General features: G+C 32.4%; 1 protein-coding gene across 3 annotated transcripts in view; it reads right to left on the reverse strand.

Moving 5' to 3' along the window:
• Nucleotides 1–23,492, reverse strand: part of Sptz (zinc finger FYVE-type containing 26 spastizin) — a 196,858-nt gene that overhangs the window by 168,843 nt on the left and 4,523 nt on the right. For all 3 annotated transcript variants that reach the window (XM_085823186.1, XM_085823187.1, XM_085823185.1), the window contains exons 2-6: nt 22,815–22,893; nt 16,896–16,979; nt 15,577–16,209; nt 13,818–13,988; nt 4,347–4,429 (exon numbers count right to left, since the gene is read on the reverse strand). In XM_085823186.1, coding sequence (XP_085679312.1) covers nt 4,347–4,429; nt 13,818–13,988; nt 15,577–16,209; nt 16,896–16,979; nt 22,815–22,893 — 1,050 coding nt within the window. The remainder of the gene's footprint in view (nt 1–4,346; nt 4,430–13,817; nt 13,989–15,576; nt 16,210–16,895; nt 16,980–22,814; nt 22,894–23,492) is intronic.

Raw genomic sequence — 23,492 nt, forward strand, 5'->3', positions numbered from 1 at the left:
CGCTGTGTCATCAGCATACATGGCAAGAGTAGTGTATGGGGTATGTGGTATGTCGTTTGCATATAATAGAAAGTAAATAGGACTTGTCAGAGACCCCTGAGGGACCCCTGCAAGTATGTTTCTCTGAGTAGAATATGTATTTTTATAGCGAACAACAAAGTGCCTCTCACAGAGATAAGATTTAGTGATGTTTATGATGTACCCTGGGAAACCCAGGGAAATAAGTTTGTAATGTAAACCATCTAGCCAAATGCGGTCGAATACCTTCGATATATCAAGAAAAAGAGCTCCAGTGTTCTCTTTTTCTTTGAAACCTTCAGCAATGAATTCTGTCACTCTGTACAGCTGGTGCACTGTAGAATGTTTTTTTTCCAAATCCATGTTGTTGCGGCATTAGGATCTTGTTAATGTTGATGTGCTCCACGATGCAGTCATAGATGGCAGCTTCAGCTATTTTGCTTAATGTGGATAGCAAACTCACAGGTCTGTAGGAGGTTGGGTAATTAGCTGGTTTAGATGGCTTCTGAATTGGCACTACCATGGCAGTTTTCCAGCTCTTTGGAAAGTAACCAAGTGTTCAGATCAGGTTGATTATTCTAGTAAATTTGAAGAGCATCACATCACGTGACCCATTTCGTGTATCATTTTGTTGCTCACTCCATCGATTCCAGGGCTTTTCCTGATTTTCATTTTCTCGGTACATCAAATTACTTCAGACGGCTTAGCTAGACGAATGTTGTCCGTGTGTGACTGTGAAAAATATACATTGTTCGTGTAACTAACCATGCATTCCATGTCTGGGTCTGAAATGTTGTTAATGCAAAACTGACTAGCATAGTTATCAGCTAGTGACTCGGCTTTCTCAATTTCTGTGTATGCGACCCTGTTTGGGCCGTTAAGGGGCGGAATATTAGTGTAACATCTTTTATATTTGGAAACTGCTTTCCAGATAAAATTACCATCATTTGAAAGGCTTTCTAAATATCTAAAACACTCGTTTTATGCATGAATGTTAGTGTATTGCCTGACTTTCTGGTGTAAGTGATTCATAATTCTTTTATCCAATGGGCAGTGACTTCTCTGCCATCTTTTCCTTGCTTGGTTTCTCTCTTTAACTAATTTTCTGATTTCAGGGTCTCTTGCTATCTGTTCTAATGGGACTTCTTTGCTATTATTTTTTAATAAATTTTGAGAGTATTGGTGAAATCTTCAACTACTGCGTCTAACTCATCTGCACTCTGTGCTGTTGGTAAAGTGTACTGCGTGTTGTTTAGAGCTTTGTTATAATTTACCCAGTTAGTAACAAGGGCTCTTTTGTGTGGTGTGCTATAACCACTGATGTTAACTTTCATAATTACAGGATTGTGATCAGATGACGGTTTACATAAGCTCTCAGTTTTAGTGGGAGCATTGATATTCTTTAACAGGAAGAAGTCAATGATGCTTGCATTATCAGGGTTATAGCATGTTGGGTGCATCAGAGCTACAATTTTTAGGTTGGCCTTGTGGGCAAAATTGTTTACTATGTATCCATATTTGCTATATTTATTGCAGTTCCAGTTTCTGTGTTGTGCATTAAAGTCTCCACCGATAATAATATGTGAGTTTAACTTGGATATAGCCTCTAAAGGAAAGCAACAAGTTTTTCATGCAGAAATCATGTTTGTTAATATAGAAAACTAGTTGTCTTATACGAGATCATTCTTCTACTTATGTCTTCTTACTTCTTATATGAGATCATTCTTCTAGTTATGTCTTCCTACTTCTTATATGAGATCATTCTTCTGTTAATTTAGAAGTCAAACAACAAAAATCAGCGTTATATTTTCAAATTTTTGTTGTTTGATGCTGATTTTTGTTGTTTGACTAAATTAATATTTGTTTGGCATGTTATTGTATCTTATTCATTCTTCTAGTTATGTCTTCTTACTGCTTATATGAGATACATGCAACAGTTAAAAGTTTCTGCATGTATGATCGAACAGCTCTCTGCAGCATATTTGCAAAATGGCTACTGTTTTACCTAACTTTAAACATACAATAAGGTATCTGTAACAAAAATGGCATGCTGAATAAAACACATGGATACATAAATCGCACAACATGATCTTTCTAGATGAATTCCAAATTTTTCTGCAGCATCATGGGACCAATTAATGAAATTTTACATTTTACAATATCATATTGGTCCAACATCTCAACTCCTAATGCTTAAGTATGAATATCCATACTCTGACAGTCAAAATGATGTCACCGACAAATTACAGCCTACAGTTGTCTCATCAAAGAAGAAACCTTCAAACAAAACAATGCGAGAGTACACGGCATACCCAACCTTTCCGCTTAGCCCTCTTCTGTTTAGCCAATACATTTACCAAGCCTTTCATTATTTGAACATATCTGTATGTAGCAGCACAGAAACTGGCACAATAACAGTCACTAACAGCTGCAATAAAGAACTCTGGCAGAGAACTGAAGTCCTCATGAGCTGCAGTATTCCAAGTTGCAATCCAAAATCTGTTATAATTCATGCCCAGCCATGTAGTAGCAATCATTATTATCCATGTTGATGCATGTGGACTGCAGCTTCGAATACATACAGTAATACACGAGCAATCTTTGCTCACTTTATGTATTCAGATTGCTTGGGTATTTTATAACTTAATATTATAAGGTATTTATAAAGTAAATATGGTTTTATTATCTTTTGTCCTTCACATTGCAATTATTTTAATAACCAGCAGCTTTATTATAATTTAATGCATAAAAAGCTATAATACTGATAGTTTCCAGTATGTTCTTTAATAATTCTTATTTTCAATCTCTTCATTTATAATTAAAACCCATATATTTTATGTTAATCCACTATTTCTATAGTTTTCTTAGTTTTAAGACAAGTTTTTGTTCATTTCACAGCTCTTTTGAATATATAGATATTTTCAATAGCTTCCCCCCTCCCCAGGAGGCATATAAATGAAGGTTATCTTTTATTTATTCATTTACAATGAAGCTTTATAAATTTAAGAATTCACTCACTCCCAATCTTATAATTTAGGTACAAAATCTTAATTGTGGTTGAATTCCCATTCAGTGAGCTAATTTGGGCAGAACATTTGGTGGGGCATTTAGTATTTCAAATAACATATAGTTAAGCTTTTTTTCATTAAAAAACAATGAAACAACTCATTTTTACCTGGAAGAACTATTATGTTTTTATATACACATTTAGAATCAAATAAATTTCAAAATTTCCATTTAAAACTTTGTTTAAATCATATAATGAAAACAACTTGCATTTGCAAAACATTTTTAAAGTCTGAATTTTAATTGAAGGACTTGCATAGACTTGGCAACTTTTTTACCAAAATCTTGCAAATCACTAGTCCTTCCAAAATAGGAAAAATATACTTAGGATAAAGTACAAGGTTTAATTTATTTATTAGAATCTTTGATTTTTTTTTATAGTTTATTCAATTTTAGAGAAATCTTTTAGAGCAGAATTAATTAATTTAATCCATCAATAAATGTAGATACTAAAAGTTAATTTCCAGGCCTGAGATTTCATAGCCCATCATTTTTCCATGTAAATAGGCAGCTTATCAGATACTTACTTTACAAATTATGGGCTGTGGTGTGGTGTATTTAATTATGGCAAAGCACACTAGGGCTATCTGCCTAAGGGAAGGGTTGCCTTCGTGGAGGACTTTCTAAGGGAAACTGGCTCTTATACACGTTACACATGGGGAAAACCACAAAAACACCCATGCAGCCAGCCCGTTCGCAGAATTCGAACCTCGAACTGAACTACCAGTGTTCAGCGACTTTACCACTCCACCGCTGGTGGGCCAAATTATGGGCTGAAAGGACTGGTTTTGGAGCTTTCCGATTCAGTATTATTTTTTATCACTATTTCAGTTAAGCAGAATTTTGATGTGTTAAAAAAGTTTGTTAAGCAAAGTTTCATAGCAGCAATAAACATGTTTTACGACAAAATAAAAATGGAAACTGATAAGACGTATCTAAGCTACAGCATGTATTTTGACTGAACATAGAAAAATTGATGTGACATTAAAATGGGTCATATATGAATACAAAGTTACATCAAAATATGGGATATTCATAGTTTCTCATAGCTGAAATGCTTTTACAAATTTAGAAAGGTTATTTCACTTTTCAATAGCATAAACCTTTTGTAAATGTTCATCCCCCTAATTTGTGAAACAATTAGATGTTGTTAATGTAATTTTCTATCTTATGCGATGTAAGAATTATATGCTTGTAACACAACATTTAATGCAAAATAAATAATTCTATGTCATAAGTAGAAAATTAAAATTTCTGCTTACTGATAATAAGCAATAAATAAATCTGTCAAGTAAGCATTTCTTTTGAATTCTTTGCAAACTTCATTCAAAGGAGATTCATTAACCTGGAATAAATGTAAATTTTTTTAACAATTATAGAATTTACTACCAACTAAAACACAGTATTCAAAATAATATCATTAAAATTTTATTTTTGCTTCTTATAGTCTTTAGCTTGGATATTTAAATTGGAATATATTATAATGGAAACCTTACAGTTGATGGATTTTATTCTTTTCTGAAGAACACTTGACATCTGAAACCTTTATAAACCAGAACATTTTTCTCCATGGTAATTAATGCAAATTAGATTAATCCATTTCTGGACTTCAGATGACTGCTCATTTATAATTTTCAACAGTACTCTGTTCACAGATTTATGATACAAAACTAATGGAAATCTAAGACGATAAAAGGAAACACAAAATTAAAGAAAATAGAAGCATAGTTAATGTAAAACTGTTCCTATATAAAAAAGAGAGGACGGCAAAAGTTGAAAATTATGAGAGAAAAGGAAGAGATGTTATAGTTTAGTTGAGAAATTCCTATCCATAAAAGATTAGATAACTGTCTTTTTGGAACTGTTTTTTTTTTATCTATCTGAGTGCAACATAATCTGACCACGATTTTTTCCAGGTAAAATTCATATAAGTCACTTGCTGCCAGGTCTTTATTGAAGACACCATCAAAAATAAATTGCCATTCACATGACTGTTCATAACTTGAGAGACTGTTCTTCAGCTGAGATAATTTTTGTTCATATAATTTGTTTGTGAACTGATTTGTTCATGATAACAGGCATTCCTGACCACAAGTTCTATGGCAGATTTCACTTTTACAGATACTGTACTTAAAAAAACCAAATAACTTCAAAAATATACTTTATGCCTCAGTTTAAAACTATATATATATATATATATATTATTGCATTGATATATTTTATAACATATTAATGCAGAAAGTAAGCAAAATTATCACATTGAATAATTGTTTATTTTGATCAAAATGACCCATTCTTCTGCAGGATAATCCTTTTGATAACATTATGGTAATGGTTTAACAGCAGCAAAGTCTAACTAATCTTAATTAAAAGTTCATATGTCAGATTATTCTTGGTTCTTAACAAATGTAAATATTTCCAACTTGTCAGGTTTTCAAATTAATTAATTTTATTAATTAATTAATTAATTAGATTTATTTTAATCAAATTAATTTATTTTATTTTCCATATGCTTTTTAAACAGAAAGCAAAAGCTAGTATTCAACAAGTAGAAACTTAAGTCTGAACATATTCAGACATTTCAATTACATGCAATTTAACCTATAACTACTGAAACAAATGTGAATAACAGTTTTAAAAACAGATAAAATTAGATCTTAGTCTGCGATACGATATATGGATTTTTCACAGTTATTAAATGAAAAATCTGTAAAAAATCCATAATGATGAAACAACTGGCTTTCAACAGATACAAACTGAAAAATCTACAGCTAGAATTTCAAAAACAAGTTGACTAATACAGCTGAACTCAAATGAAAAAAATATTAATTTAAAACCTTAATGCACTAATAAGAATTCAGAAAGTGGTCTTTTTTATGCCATTCTTTTTATTCTTTATCTTAACTGAATCTCTTTTAACTTCTGTATAGTCATTAGGTTATTTTGAAGCAGGAGACATGAAAAATGTGCAATGCCCTTGACAGGACTGAAACAATAGACATCTTGAATATGTGTTATACTTCTTCCTTTACTTTAAGGAACTCACTTAAGTTAAAACTGTAGCGGCAAATTATATGTATTCCAATGTATTGATGCATGGAAAACATTCTTAAACACGTTTATTCATGTGTGCAGAAAAAATTTAATTTAGTTTAGTGCGCACAAGTTAACTCAGTTGAGTGTATTAAGAGGTTAAAAACATTGTGAAAGGTTAAAATTTAATTTTGAACACCTTTTCTTCTAATGGCCCCTAAAAATGACAACTGCGGTTGTGGTACAATAATGAATTTAAAAATAACAAGGATCCAACAGTAAAAGCAGATCTGATAGTGCAATTTCATTATCTGCAACCAATTATGGTACATCAAAATAAGAATTATTTATATTTCTAAAAATTTCAAAGAAGCAAAAGCTCATTTTCATGACTTTATCAAACATTTGAAAATTTATCTGGAACTGATAAAATTACAGTTATTTCATTTCCTAAAAAATAACTGATACTTACATATTTTCTTATCGACCAAGAAAGTTAGCCTATTTTGCTAAGTTTGTACCATTCATTTAGCTGGAAGTTTGAATGATAAATACATATTGTTCAATCAACCATGAAACTCGAAAAAGACCATGCCAACTCTTACATTAAATCATTCATCAGTCTCTCCACACAATCTACCAAACAGCAACTGCTGCAAAAGTACGTAGGCCATCCAGGAAGTAGATTACGTTTCCGTCTGTGTCCGCTACGGGCGGGGCTAGCGCGGCCATCTTGGGGTCAGAGCGTTGCGCAGCTCAGTCTGCATCTAGCCGTGCTAGTGAGAGGTTCGTGCTGTGCTCCGTTCAGATACTGTGACGGTTTGAAATGTCTGCGTTAATTGAAAATCCCGCGAGCTGTGAGGTGCGCTCAGTAATAAGGTTTCTGACTGCAAAAAACTGTAAACCGATAGAAATCTATCGGCAGCTTCGTGAAGTGTATGGGGACAACATTATCACTGAAGGTGGAGTGCGTCAGTGGGTCATAAGATTTCAAAATGGCCGAACCAATGTTCACGACGAAGATCGAAGTGGGAGACCCAGCATAGTGACCGCCGAACTTCTCGAAAAAGTCGATGCTAAAGTCCGTGAAAATCGAAATTTCACAATAACGGAACTTTCTTTGAGTTTTCCACAAATTTCGCGAAGTTTGTTGCACGAAATCATCAGCGAAAAGCTTGGTTACCACAAGTTTTGTGCAAGATGGATTCCAAAAATCTTGACAGAGGACCAAAAAAATCAGCGAATGGCTGCAGCGTTGAACTTTTTGGACGCTTACCATAAGGATGGTGACTCTTTACTCGATCGCATCGTTACTGGTGACGAAACATGGGTGAAACATGTGAACTGTGAAACGAAATTGCAATCAATGCAGTGGGGGCACACAAGTTCTCCCCAAAAACCCAAGAAATGCATGCAAACAATGTCGGCAAGGAAGATGATGGCGACTGTTTTTTGGGACAGAAAAGGTGTAATTTTGGTGGACTTCCTGGAAAGAGGCACTACAATAAACTCTCAAAGGTATTGCCAAACTCTCCAAAAACTCAGAAGAGCAATTCAAAACAAGCGCAGAGGAATGTTGAGCTCTAAGATCTTGTTGATTCACGACAACGCCCGGCCCCACACGGCAAATGTCACTCGTAAAGTTCTTGAATCTTTTAAGTGGGAGTTGTTTCCTCATCCGCCGTACAGTCCCGACCTGGCACCGAGCGACTTCCACCTATTCCCAGCAATGAAGAAGTGGCTGGCTATGCAGCGTTTTGATGACGACGCACAGCTGCAAGAAGAGGTAACGAAGTGGTTGAAGGCGCAGGCGGCCGAATTTTTCGACGAAGGAATTTCCAAGCTCGTACATCGCTACGATAAATGCCTTAATTTGTATGGTGACTATGTAGAAAAGTAGTATTTGAGTGTGGCTTTCATCTGTATATAATAAAATTTGTTTCCTATACTTTGTTTATTTTTTTATTCCAAAACGTAATCTACTTTCTGGATAGCCCTCGTATTTGACCCACTTTGTTTTTGTACTTCATAAAAAGGCTTTCTTCAGTTTCTACTATTTTGTTAGGCCTTTTGATTTCATTAGTATGTCTATTTAGAATGTTATGAATATAAACTTCACAAGTAATTATTCTGGTCTATTAATGCTTTGTTGGCCATATCCAGCTGTTCTTTTTCTAATTCAGCAAATCTCAATTTGCCCAACCAGCTTCAAATGAACTGGAATGCAGTCAAAGTGTGATTTTTTTTTATATTACTGAGATTTAATTCGGGGTTACATCAAATGAAACCAGAGAAGTTATAAATGCCCTTCAGCATCATGCTTATTCATAACTAATGCCTAATCGTGCTGCTTAGTTGGCACCACTGGTTGGTACCTTAATTGGTACCTAGTTGGTAATATGCAAGTACCATTTGTAGGAACAAATGGCTCTTTATTTTGGTTAAGTGATCACAATTCACTATTTATTTAGTTCCATAATAAAGAAATACAAATTACATACAGCATATAAAAAAAGGGAAAAAAAGATACTTATGAATTTCACCAATAATGGATAAGCACGATGACACAACATACTCATTAAAGTTTCACTTTGGCTTTATGTAACTCTGACCTTTATTAAGCTCGGTTAGGTTCTGAACGGAAGTTGATTGCTGTTTCTCTGCTTTTCTCTTGCATTTTAAAAAACCTAATGCAGACACCAGACTTTCTTTATAGGGCCATTAAGTCATTCTGCTGTATTTCAATTAAACTTATTTCCTTGAATTACTAACTTAATTATCCAATCACTCAAGGCAAGTTGAAAATGACATTAAAAATCGCAAATTTTTTAATTAAATACCCTGAGCAATTTTTGGCATACAAGAGTCAAACTTCTTGTAATTTTATTTCTTCATAACAAGTATAAAAATTTCCGAAATATAAGTAGTAACTGGGGAACCACATTACTTCTTACAGAGAAGTAAAAAAGATTAAAATTGGAGCCTGCTTTCTACAGAAAGAAAGCAGTGGGGTCTGGTTATACTCAAAACATTAACATATTTATAATATTTAAATAACAAGAAAACACACTTTCTTTATGAACTCAATGGCATATAAATTTACTAAAATACAAATCTAAGTGGCACTGTGCTATTCTGATGATTTTTATTGCATCGAAAACTTCGTGAAATAGTGCACGTCACTTAGGTTCATATTTCAATGAATTAATATGGTTAAGGTAAATTAACACACCAAACAAATACTAATTTAGAAGTCAAACAAGAAAAATAACCGTTATATTTGCAAATTTTTACAAGACTAGTTACGATGGTTTTTACCAAACCATCATCCTCAGCTGCCAAAGTGTAAATGAACAAAATAAAATATAGTGATAAGATAAGAATGGTTGGACAGCAGAATTCATTTCATGAAACAAGAAAACTAAAACATAACTTCCTTAAAGGCTGAAGGTAAAGATGGATTGGAATTAGGGTCATTAACTAGAACAGAAAGTTTTTTTGAATGTGAAATGTCTCTAGAAAATTTAATTCATTCACCAATCATTATTCACTAATGTTGCAGTTGGAGGGTGCATTACGATGTCTAGAAACCAGACTTCGTGAATTTCATTTCTTCTGCATCGAAATTGATGAGCTAATTTCCCTCACTCACCTCTGTTTGAAACAAGCGCATTTTGTTTTCCAAATAAGTATTATAAGCAAACTGAGGGATTACCCATGGGAAGGCCTCTTAGTCCCATCCTGGCTTATATCTACATGCACTATTACGAATCAAAATTATTTGAAACTTTAAACTTCCCAGTATGGTTCCGCTATGTGGACGATACTTTTACTCTACTTGACGGTAATAAAGATGATTCAAATAAAGTTCTTTCAATAATGTATTCCATTGTTCCTGCTATTCAGTTCACTTATGATCTTGAGACAGGTAATTCTCTTCCGTTTGATCACACGTAACACATCCAACTGCAGTACTATGGTTTACCATAAACCTTCATCGGTTTCCCTTCCACCACACTTCAAATCGTGTCATCCAACTAGATAAAAGTTAGCTTCATTTTATTCCTTTGTTTTCCATGCACTTCAAGTTTGCGCCTCCAAACTGGCTTTCAATCAAAAACTAAATTATCTAAAAGCAGTAGCTATAGGCAGGGGCTTTTCGCTCAACATTTTTTTAACCAAGCAGTTAAAATATTCTCACCTCAACACACCAAAAGGCACACTCTTGTTTTAGATTATAAGAATTCTGTTGTCATTTCTTTCTTTCCACTAGTTAGTTATAAAACTGCATGCATTTTACAGAAATTTAACTTTCAGGTCATTTATTCTATCACTGAAATTCCGAGTTCCATACTCAAGGACCCCATTCCGGATATGAATTCCTGGGGTATTTACAGAATTCCTTGCCAGCGTGGCTTAATTTACATTGGCCAAACTAAGAGAGCTTTAAAATTTCACGTTAAGGAACATATGTTGGGAAAAAGGAAACACATAAGTCTTCTGTTGCCCAGCATTGCTAGTCCGAAAATCACACTTTCCATTTTTCTGCAGCCAAAATTATTCAAAAACCATCTTTCATTGGTGAATTAGATTTCCTAGAGGTGTTTCACATTCAAAAAAATCTTTCTGTTCTAGTTAACAACCCTAACTCCAATCCCCCTTTATCTTCAGCCTTTAAGAAAATTATGTTTTAGTTTTCTTGTTTCATTAATAGATGGTGCCAGTAACTTAACTCCTGCCATTCTTATCTTATCACTATACCTTACCTATTTCATTTGCACTTTGGCAGCTCAGGATGAGGGTTCGGTAAAACCATCGAAACTAGTCGTGTGAAAATTTGCAAATATAATGTTGATTTTTGTTGTTTGATTTCTAAATAAATAATTAATAATAAAGCTAATTCATAAAGAAAGTATCTTCTTTATGAACTTCTTTATGAAAGATAGTTCATTAAGAAGATGAGTTTTGTTGTTATTTTATATTCCATTGGGGAGTTTTGATCACCAGAATAACTGGCACTAGTTTTAATGAATTTCTTTGTCATATAATCTCAAAGCTTGAGCTTATAGTTAAGTTTTCATATGTTATATCTTTAACTTAATCTACATGTTACTTTAATCTACTTATCTTAACGTTAATCTACATGTTGGTTATCTAATAAAACAAAGAATAATTGATTGCTTCAAACAGCAACCAGAAATGCTGACATAGTTTGGGCGAGATGTCTGCGAAATTTCATGGTGAACATGAAGATTTCAATACCAAAAATCTTAAATAAATTATCAGATATTTTGAGAGTATTTGATAAATAATTTCATTAAAACTTATAAAATTCATCATCTTTGAGAACTTAATGCCTATTAATACACTTAAATCTAAGCAATGTCCCATGAATGCACAGTATTTTTGGGACTTGTGTATTATTTCATTGAACATAAAATTGTTACAAAGAAGCGCAATTCAGTACCAGTTTTAAATAAACATGACATTTACATATGCACTTTCATATGACGTAACCTCAACTAATTCTTGATAAGCCACATTTTATTTTTATGAAAAAGGATATAAATTAACTGTTATTGCTATTATATATATTATTGGTTTTTGCATTTTCAAAAAAATTACTAAAATTTGAAACCTATCTCCTGCAGAATAACAAGCAGTGGATTATTTTCAAATTTACCGGATTGTACCACTTAAAAACAATGTGTATCAACACGTTGACTGCCGCATGCATTTGATGTGCTTTGCCCATGATGCTAACTTTAAATTTTTATTATGCGATGTATATTATGTTGAAATACTATCTACAGAAGATAATGTGCAGTTATATAATCGTGCTTAATGCATTTTTGCGGTGGGGGTTACCGGTGACCCCCAAGGCACTGTAGATCATTATTGCGATTTATAATTTAAATTTTTACGAATGATTATTCTTCAAACCATTATAGTAACAATGGTACTATTTAAAAATTTAACAGTATTGATTTTTACTCTAATTATGTATTTTACTATTGGTCGCATCACCGGTGAAACCCACTGCACTGTAGCCAAGTCGAATGCCAGTCACTGGTGACCCCAACAGCACTCAACGTGTTAATGGACACGATATGGTCAGTTGAATATGGCTAATAAAATGATAATAGACTGGAACAATTACCTTCAGAAAATCTGTATTCACATCTTTCTAAACAAAGCTTCTAATAAAACCAGAGAGCCTAACAAAATAGTAGAAATCAATGAAAACCTTTTTAATAAGAGCAAAAATAAAGTAGTGGGTCAAGTACAGATTATTTATTAGAGGCACAAATTCCTTCAGAATTACAGTGGAACAACTGGCACGGCAGGATCTTCGCCAACTTTCATAGTTCAGCAGAAGCCAGCTTTTATACTACAAGATAATATATTAGTACCTTGTTTCTCTAGTAAAACTTTGATCAACACTTAGCCTTTCACAATTGCAACTCTACTGTTTATGTGTTTTCATATTAAGACTCCCATCATGCCCTTTAATGCCAGGAACTCATAAATTTAAAAATATTTCTCTGCTTGCCGTTCTGTAGAAGATAGATTGAAAATGTCAACCTTTTTTTAAAATGCAACAGAAAAACAGAGAAATAGCAGTTTACTTATACCTTCTTTTAATAAACAAAACTAGCTTATCAAGAAATTATTCATGAAATCAAACCAAAGATCTTTTGAGAATACTGTAATGTGATGCCTGTCTTATTATAGGGCTAAATTGCACAATTTAGAGACTCTTTATTATTATTATTATTATTATTATTATAAACTGGGTTAATATATAAAATGGCTTAAAAGTTCTTGATCTGAAATAGTTGAAATTTCATATGGCGAGAACTTTTTAAAATTTTAGCTATTTTCATGGAATGAAGATTTTTTTGACATCATGTAAGAACAATAATGTTGTGTAAATGTCTTCCATTTTCAGCTTAATTCTCTGATATAGGGCATTCTCCATGAACAACGCTGACAATTTACTAAAGTAAGTTTTGTGGGTGGAAAGTTATAGATTTAATTTGGTACACCTTCCTTTTTAAGAGTCCCATAAAAGAATTTAAGTGCTATTAAATCTGGACACTGCACTAGAAAATATAAGACATGCAATTCTGATTCACCATTCTCCAAAAATTTGCCTTTAAATTTCCTAAAAGTGAGCTTTTTAATTATCCAAACTTCTTAGGCTTACAATTTTACAACCTTAAAAAAGAGGTTATATGACTATTCAAATCAACAAAAAATTCATGGCCCACTATGTAGAATATACAAAAGTTGTTAAATTAAAACCAATGTCATAAAAATGGTATTCATATTTGACACTACGTATTACACTTGTATTTGTAAAATAGTTTTCTCTATCATGTTTCTCAGTAATTACATATTTTAATTTCACTTTTGTGCCCAGGACCTATAAAACAGAAACCAAATAGCAGATTCTTCAATAGATGATTTTATTATATCATGTTGCTTATAAATAACATTTAATTTAATCCATAAATATCACTTGGGGAAAAAGTACTTAATTTTCACTAAAAAAATCTAAAATTAATATTTTCAATAACCTGAAAGCACAAAGTGAATTAAATAAATATTTTAAATAACTGTGTATATTTTACCAAAAAAATCTTATTTGCAAATGAATTCTGGTACAGAGTTTAAAAAAAAAAAAAAAATCTTACTTCGTTCCACGATTTCATAACCTGAATGACATTTGTTGCAGAAACATCATCACAGCTCCTTCCCCATGATAAAATCAAGATTAAAGGCTTTAAACGTGATAATAAATCATCTTTTAGTGAATCCCATACAAGTTCATAATTACCACTTATAATATTTTGAATGCAATAATCCTGAAATAAAACTAAGGTTAATGCTATGAAGCATAAAAAAAATTAACATTTTTATAAAAAGCTGAAAGGAGGAGATAAATACTGATAACAGGACAAAAAATTCATGATAACTATGCAAATATTTACATAATCAAATAACAACAGAGAACAAACATCATCCAATCCCAAGCCGTAATTTCCAACATTCATTATTTCTCAGCATTCATTGAAAGTACAATAATATCGAACATTTATATTACATAAAACAAGCATGAAAATTAATTACATAACTTTTTTAAAAATCAGTTTTGATAAAAGTTAGTAAATGTTTTATTCCCACTGATATATACATAAATTTGACCTTACCTACTGATTACAGACCTGTCTGAATGTCAGAAAATGAAAAAAAATATATTTGTGTCACTGCCACTTCTTTAACAGTCTAATCATATTAATGATAAATTTTATTGCATCAATGCATATGAAAGAGACCAATATTCCTGAAAATATAATTAAATAATACTGATAATCGTATTCCTCCACAGAAGATTAAAATGGTCTGAAATCTGGGGTGAAGAAAGTTTCACTGACACAGAAATAACATTAGCTACTAAATAGTACATATTACTTAGGCCGGCCAGATTGTATAGTGGTTAAGGGAGCTAACTGCGATACCAATCGGCCCAGGTTCGAATCCCGGAGAAGGCATAGTTGTAACTGTCCATCCCCTTCATAGGTGGCCCACCTATTAAGTGCATCCATAAAAAAGTAATCACCACTTCTCTTCTTAGTAGTGGCCAAACTGAAGTTGGCTGAGGGGCCTCCATAGAGGGGAGAAAAAACTGTTTACACTTTGTTGTATCTCATAAAACCTTCAAATTTATAATAATAAAATTCATTAAAATTTAAATGCATAAATCAATGGCCAAAAGAAGCACCAAGATCTCTATTGACTAACATCATTGATCATGAACAACCGTCAAATGGGCTTCTCATCATGGACATCTTGACAAACTTTGGAAAGCTGCCTCACCATCTGCATGCTCATGATGTCTAGCCCATCAACTTGACACAACTAATGTCAAATTTCAAACAGTGTCCATTCGAAATTTTCCATGGATTTAAATTCACACTTGACAGGAAAAAAATAAAAACCAACATATTTAGGCTGCTACAACTGCGATTCTATACGTAACTCTGAAATGGATATTTTGCATATAAAACAGCCGCATCCTTAAACTCTCAGGCATGCACATTTGTAATGCATGGCCTGTCATCTGTTGCCAATATGGAAAACTTATTTCTGGATGCACCTTGCAGAATGAGTATTTTTAATAAAAACTTTTGATATCAACTACGAGTTCACATTTGGCTTCAAACAGCCCAAAGATCTTGCAAAATTTCTAAAGCCTTTGTCTGACACAGAATATCTGGTAATATTCACAACTGACAAATAAAAAGTCTTAAAAATATATTAAATTAGTGTTTCAGAACTTATGTATAATTTATTAACATTTTAACACATTTCAATTTAACCAATTTTCCTATACTAATTTAAACATGTAAAGTATAATATTTAAAATAAATTCAGAAAGAAACCATAACTTACAATTAAATCTAGAAGAAAATGTGATGATGAATTGACACTGCTCAGTAAAGCCTGTCGATGACTAAAGTTACCTTCATCAGATATATAACATAAGCAAATATTTTCTCTAATGTTAGAAATATCACATCCGATATCATCTTCAAGTTTGCAGTAGTACTGTAGACCGTGAGGTGAAGGTCGACCAAGTAAAGATCTATACACTTTTTCATGTTCTAGAGCTCCAGATTTGCACAAGTAATGTGCAAGTAAAAAAATTTCATCAATAGATTTCTTCATGACTTTTTCTAATGTACATTCAGGTAAAACACTGAGTAATAAATATACTTTTGATGATAATTCTTCCACATGATGAACATCATCATGCTTATTAAAAGCAGATTTCAATGAATTAAGGCAGTTTAAGACATACTGGAGAATAATGTTACATAATACAATGTTAAAACTAGATGCAGATTCATAATACACTGGGATACATATTGCACAAATAAGCACACACGTTATCAATGGCTCATGTGTAATTGCTTTTTTTAACAATGAGATGCTTTCAGGAGAAAGTTCCAAGTTTTTATTCTTTGTAACATCATACTCTTTAGATCCATGACAGGAGACTTGAGAACAAATATAAGCTAGATCCTGGAATTTAATATAAGACCATTAATTGTGTTAAAATTAAATGCTAATACATAAATAAATAATAAGTAAAAGTTTCAATAGCCTTATATCTTATTACAAATTATTACTGTTAATACAAATAAGTGACAAGCTTTGCAGAGAGAAAAAAAGACATACATAAAACATAGCAAAGTGCTAGACAAATCCAGCATCTAAATTAGAATAGTGAGTCCTTGGCTCATTGAATTTATCTACTCAGATTTTAGTTAGATACAGAAGAAAAAATGCCATACAAACAGTTCATAACAGATGGTCATGCTAAAGAATTTTAGTAAAACTTAAGTCTTAATTCTTAAAAATAGAATATCGAGACAAGTAAAAAATTACTTCTCTCTTAAAATTGTTTCATGTTTAATCATTTTAATATATGCCTTCAATAAGTTTTCTAATAAGCTATAAATAACATAAAACTAATATCACAAACTTGTTTAGACATTGACAAAAGTACCATTGTAAAAACTCATAATTTAACTTTTCATTTTTATATATTATTGTACATAATTTATTATTATAACTTGAATATTAACACATCATTATAGCATCTTAAGGATTAATTTTTTAATGGAATATACGACTAAGTATCTTTTCCAAATTATTACAAATTTGCAAAATAATGTAGATTTTAAATATTCAGATATAAATTTTACCCTGAGTGCATCTCTTGGTTTCCGGAAATATGTTTCCAACAAAATGTTAAAATCAGCACTTCTTCTCCAAATCTTAATTTCATCCTTTATTCAATCAAATCAAACAAAAATATATATGTATTAATTTGCTGAATTAAATTGATTATATAAAAGGTGTAAACTAAAAAACATAAATAACATATAAAATTATCTAATAACTTCTAGATTCAAATTTATACTGTTTCTTTTTTTTTTTTTTTTTTCTCCACAGTACAATAAAAGGGTAGAGTAGACTTTAAGGTACCCCTTGTATTATGGCGAAGTTGTTGTTTTATTTATCGCCAAGTTGTTGTTTCATTTATCGTGGCCTGAGTAGTTGAATGTTATGGAAACCCTATTGTGACGTAATCGGGTGCATGATTCTGGGAAATTTTGAATCATGGGATGTTTTGTAAGCGTTTTTGTGGTGTGTATTGGTTTGATTCTTTAGACAGTAGAATGACCAAATGTAGTAAGATTAATTTGAAGTTTCTGTACGATTTGGAGTGAAAGGGGAAAAGAGCTTTAATTGACTGGCGTGTAAATGAAGGTTTACTTAGGAGCCATTATAAGTGACCTGTTCTCTAGGAAGGATATGCGTCTAGTCAAACGTAAAAACCATTTAGATGGATTTGAATGGGTTTGTAGGAAGAAAGGTTCAGATGGTCACTATGCGAAGCGTTCCAATCAGAAAGAGTACCTGGTTTGAAAAAAGTCATTTGAGTATGATTGATATTTTGATTCTTACGTGGCTCTGGGTGTACGAAGCGAACTCGAAAATAATGGTAAGTGAATATTTGCTTTTGGTAGTGCTTAAATGTATAACATGTTTTTTCTTTTTTATATTATTTTATTGTTTGGTTTAAAATGTATTTTATTGAGATTATGTATTTTTTGTTTGCCTATATTGTAGAATTTTGTGCTCCTTTGACTTTTTAAGTGAAAATACCGTTAACTCTCGCTACAACGATACCCGATACAATAATAACTCCCTCTACTACAATAATATTTTGTGGTCTCTGTGATTTTGCATATAAACTAATGTTAATCTCCCCTCAATATTGCTATATTCTCTAGAACAATAAACCTCTGTAAAACGATTTTTTCAATCTAAATTTCAGTATTATTTTCTCCCTTTATAATAATATTTTGATTTTCAAATGCTTTTTTTTTTTTTTTTTTTTTTTTGTTATTTTTTCCGTCTATTAAGACTCATTGTGGATATTCAACTTATCCCTGAATAAATAGCTATTGTTCAGATTTCAAAACAGATGAAGACCACCCTTTTGGGAATTGAAGTGGGTGAGGGGGGGTGAAGTGTAAATGTATGCCTAGTCTCATTTCCCAGTAAGCTTTGGAATTCTGATAAGGTTTAAGGACATCTAGACCTGTCTGGTCACCTTGTCACAGAACAAGTGCCCTTTGTTAGAGGAACAGGGGGAGATGGAGGCGGGGTGTTGTTAAGTGACGTACTGAAAAGTGAGTTCAAAGGTTGTTTTATAGTCTTTAACGATTTTGAGTTCTACATGAAACATTTGGTTTAAACTTTTCTTTCTTTCACGCGATATTGACAAGCCTGACACGCCCTGCCCTAAGATGGCAGGGCGAAAGCAACTATCTTTTCGAGATAAACTGAATGTTATCAATGATATTGATGAGGGAATGAACCAGATTGATGCGGCTAAGAAACATGGATTATCGCAATCTACAGATGCAACGTTCCTAAAGAAGAGAAAGCAAATCGAAGATGCTGTTACTTCAAATGAAATTAACCCAGAGCGAAAACGACTGAAAGTTGCGACAAATGAAAACATTGATGCTGCTGTTTTAAAATGGTTTCAAGAGATGAGAGCAACAAATGTCCCAATAAATGGACCTTTATTAAGTGCAAAAGCACGGAAATTTGCAGCAATGCTAGGGAACGAAACTTTCAAAGCTAGCAATGGTTGGTTAATGCGTTTTCGAGATCGTCATGGAATAACTTTTCAAGAAGTTCACGGAGAGAAAAAGTCAGCCCCGATAAACGACGCAAATGAATGGCGGCAAAACAAGATGAAAGAAATCTTAGAAAAGTATGCTCCAGAAGACATTTATAATGCAGATGAAGCTGGGCTGTTTTTCCAACTCCTACCCAATCGAACATTGGCATTCAAGGGTGAAAAGTGTTATGGAGGGAAGAAATCAAAGCAGAGACTGACTGTTCTTCTGTGTACAAATAGCACAGGAACGCATAGAATACAACCTCTCGTCATTGGTAAATCATTGAGGTGCTCCGTCATTGGTAAATCCAAGGTGCTTTAAGAACGTGAAAAGCCTTCCCGTGGAGTATAAAGCACATAAGAAGGCTTGGATGACGTATAATTTTTTTTCCGAATGGTTACAGAAGTTAGACAATGAAATGAAGAAGAGAAAGAAAAAAATCGTTTTGTTGATAGATAACTGAAGTGCTCACACGTCATTTCCAAAGCTACAAAATATCGAAATTGCTTTTTTCCCTGCCAATTGCACTTCAATTTTACAGCCTCTTGATATGGGCATAATTAAGTGCTTCAAAGAATATTACAGAAAACGGTTGGTGGACTCCATACTTGTAAACTTTGAAAATAAAGTAGAAGACCCTTTCAAAGCTGTAAATGTCAAGGAAGCGTGTGACAATACTGCTGGAAGTTGGTGGGAAGTAACAGAAAAAACCATTCGGAATTGCTGGAAGAAGGCCGGTCTTTGTGTTATGGAAGATAAGAAATCTGATAATGATGAAAATTCCATAGACAATGATCTCTCAGATGATCAAGAATGTGTTTAGCACATCAAAAAATCCGTATCCCAACTTGAGGAAACAAGAGGTAAAAAGTTTGGAATTAGTATAGAAGACTATTTAACAGCAGATGATGATCTTATGGTTTTCACAGGAGTTACTGATGAAGATATTCTCTCTGAAATTACTGATGAGATAGGAAACAATGATGAATATGATGATGATATTGATGATGATGATAATACAGGTCTATCGCAGTCCTTATTGTAAGCTCTTCAATCTGTGAATTCTCTACGGACATTTTTTTCAAGCCTTCCGTCGACAAATGAAGAACATTTTCGTGCACTAGACTCAATGCATACAGTATTGTGAACTTAACAGTTAAAAAAATCAATAAACAAACAAAAATATTGGATTATTTTCAATAAAAAGTGTTTTCAGGTATGTGAATATTTCTGTGCTTATTTCCTGAATTTATCTTATTTATTTATTTATTTAGTATTTAAACCACTATTATTAGTATTTTACAAATTAATTTCTTCTAAATATAGACTTAAAAGTAGTATGTTATGCACCTTAAGCTAATAATAATAAAAAAAAACTCTTATTAAATGCTCAAAATATGTGGGCCCTCAATATAACAATATGCCTCTCTACAACAATATATTTATATGGTCCCTAAAATATTGTTGTAACGAGGTTTCACTGTATATCAATGTGTACATGGACAAAGTAAAGAAAGTGCACAATGCAAGTTTGTGCAATTCTGGGATTTTTTTTAAAGTGAAAATAGTCGACGTGTACATGGATAAAGTTAAAAGAGTGCGCAATGCCATTTTTGTGCATTTCGGGGATTTTTTTTAAAGTGAAAATAGGTCGACGTGTACATGGACAAAGTCAAAGGAGTGCGTAATGCCATTTTTGTGCAATTCGGGGATTTTTTTTTAAGTGAAAATAAGTCGATGTATACATGGATACTGACTTTGTGCAATTGTTTGTCTTGTTATTTTGGCTTCGGGCTTCGCAAGCCAAAATAACAAGTCAAAGAATTGCACAAAATCGGTATCCACATACCGCCAAGGGGTATAAACTATACTTTTACCCAATAAAATTCCAATTTCAGACTCTGGATATTACAATTATTCAGATGACTTGTTCTTCTTAAGCTAAATGAAATTAAGTCTGTTGTTAATTCACATGCTTTTATTTTTTTCATTTATTTAAATGCATAGATAATGCAACATAATACATTTTTGTAAGTTAATAAATTAATTTAAATGAATGTAAATAATATGCATTTATTATAGAGTCCATAAGGTATTTTGGGAGACAGAGGATCCTTAGTTAGCATAGTGAATATATTATATCTGAATCTAGTAGCCAACTTTAATACCTGCAGTTTTATTTAATAATCAAGTGAGTTTTTTCCTACTTAGTGTGAAACACAGAAATTCCATATTACAAAAATAATTTCCAATTTTGAAAGCAGTTCAGAGCTAAATCCAGAAAATGCAGAATAATATCTGAGAAGATTATTATAAATATTACTGTGAGCAACATCAAAAACTAAATCTCTACTTAAAAAATTGAAGAGAGAAATATTCTGAATAATGGTAATAATTTGGTTGTACGTTGACTGCCATGGCCCTTTCCGGATTCTGGTGCGAAAAGCCAAATGGATTTAATCGTATTTTACTATTAAAAACACTAATTCGTAACAATCATTAAAAAGGGTACTTTTCCGTTTCGCCAGCTCAAATCTCGCCAAGCAGACTTTATTGGCGAGAACACACAGTATACACATCAAAAAAATTTAACAAATGTTAGTTCTAAGAATTTTTTATTTTGAAGGCATAAACATTTTAATATCGTTTAAAATTTTGTGAAAAGACATTAGTTTAAGAATTCACTATGCTTTCATGGTACAACATCCTGATTTACCGGTTTATATCATGTGACTTCCAGAGATCTCATCTCGCATAAACTGTGCTACAAAAATCTACTTCTCTCAGTAATTATCTACATTCATTTCAAGTTAAATCTTAATACGGAATACAAGTTTAAATGCAAGAATCATTTCAATTCGTACGAATAGCTTACTCAGAAATTATGTAAAACCACAGTACTTTACCTCGCTAGGCCATTCTTATTAGATTTGATGAATTTAACCCTTGACTTTGCCTTTTCTATATTTTCACCTTCGGGTGAGCAGTGCGATTGCATCCTAATTGACGTAATTACCGTGAATGGCCTTAGGGCATAAAATTTAACTATCTGGTAAAAATTCTGTGTAATTGTATGAAAGTAGTGGAAGAAGCAATCAATCTGATAAGGAATGGCTGCGACTTAGGCGTAAAAGGTTACCAGAGATGATATTCTGTTTGGTATTGGTTCTACCATTTTTGGCGACTTTATCGCCAGCACCGGCAAAATAGAAAAGTACTTTAAAAAGTTTACGGTATTTTTTTTTGGGGGGGTACGAAAAAGTGTCCTACGAATTATCTCATAGTCTTGTTTTGTTAGCCTACTACGAGAACTACGAATATCGAGACTCTTTGTTACTCTTCGAATTACTCTTCACTATAAATTACGCTTCGCAGAAGCCCACTACGAGCTGATTCATACAGACATGCTTCAACTTGTCGCTTCAGTACAGTTAAAACAAGCAATAAACAAATAACTAACTTGTAGCAACGCAAAAGTGGCAAGTCAAAAAACTACGAGATGACTTGTATTGGACATCCTGAAGAAAAGCGCTAATATGAGTTATCTCATGTTGGGCAGTCGACGTGTTAAGAATTGGGACATGTTATATATTAAGAAAAAAGCATCAAATGCACCTGAGTAAAAAAAGATTTTTAAAAAATTTCTTTAAAAAAAAAAAAAAGATTGCTGGTGGACTGGATTTTACATTATTCCAGATACTGGACCTCTGGATGTAAGATATTGTATTAATTATTATTTTTCATACAGACTTCTTTTGGAAGATTAAATATATCAATATAATTTTAAAAATCTGAATAATGTCACACTGGATCTTAATGTTTTGCATATCTGAATGAAGTATATCTGTTTTGGATATCCTATTTCAAAGAAAAAATATTTATATTACTAATATGAAAACAATAAGAATTATTCAGTCTTACTGTATATCCTAAATCCAACAATAACTGACATGACAAAAAGTTTATGTAGCTTGGAGATGGTAAAGTCCCCCATGCAGATCTAAAATAAAAAAATTAAAACAATTACAAATAATTTACAATATTAAATTATAATAAAAATGCTTTTAAATAACAAAGTAAAAATTCAATATCATTTACTGGTTAGAGTACACTTTAAGGTACCCCTTGCATTATGGCAAAGTTGTTTCATTTATGGTAGCCTGAGTAGTTGAATGTTATGAAAACCCTATTGTGATGTAATTGGATGCATGATTCTGGAAAATTTTTAATCATGGGATGTTCTGTAAGCACTTTTGTGGTGTGTGTTGGTTTCATTGTTTAGACGGTAGAATGGCTGAATGTAGTGAGATTAATTTAAAGTTTCTGCATGATTCGGAATGAAAGGGGAAAAGAGCATTATTTGACTGTGTAAACGAAGGTTTACTTAGTAAAGACATTAGACACTGCATCTAGTTGAACATAAAAACCGTTTAGATGGATTTGAATGGGTTTGTAGGAAGAAAGGTTCAGATGTGGCGCCGCTAATACACAGATTCGAGTTCAGATAATTTTAGGAAATTTTTGGATGCTGTTAACAAATTTTTGTGCCACAGACTAAAGACAAAGGAACTTCTAAATAGGGTAAGTGCATATTTGCTT

The sequence above is a fragment of the Stegodyphus dumicola genome, chromosome 9 (assembly GCF_044657685.1).
Source record: "Stegodyphus dumicola isolate Sdum_Otavi_A_Nest chromosome 9, ASM4465768v1".
In the NCBI taxonomy this organism is placed as follows: Eukaryota; Metazoa; Arthropoda; class Arachnida; order Araneae; family Eresidae; genus Stegodyphus; species Stegodyphus dumicola.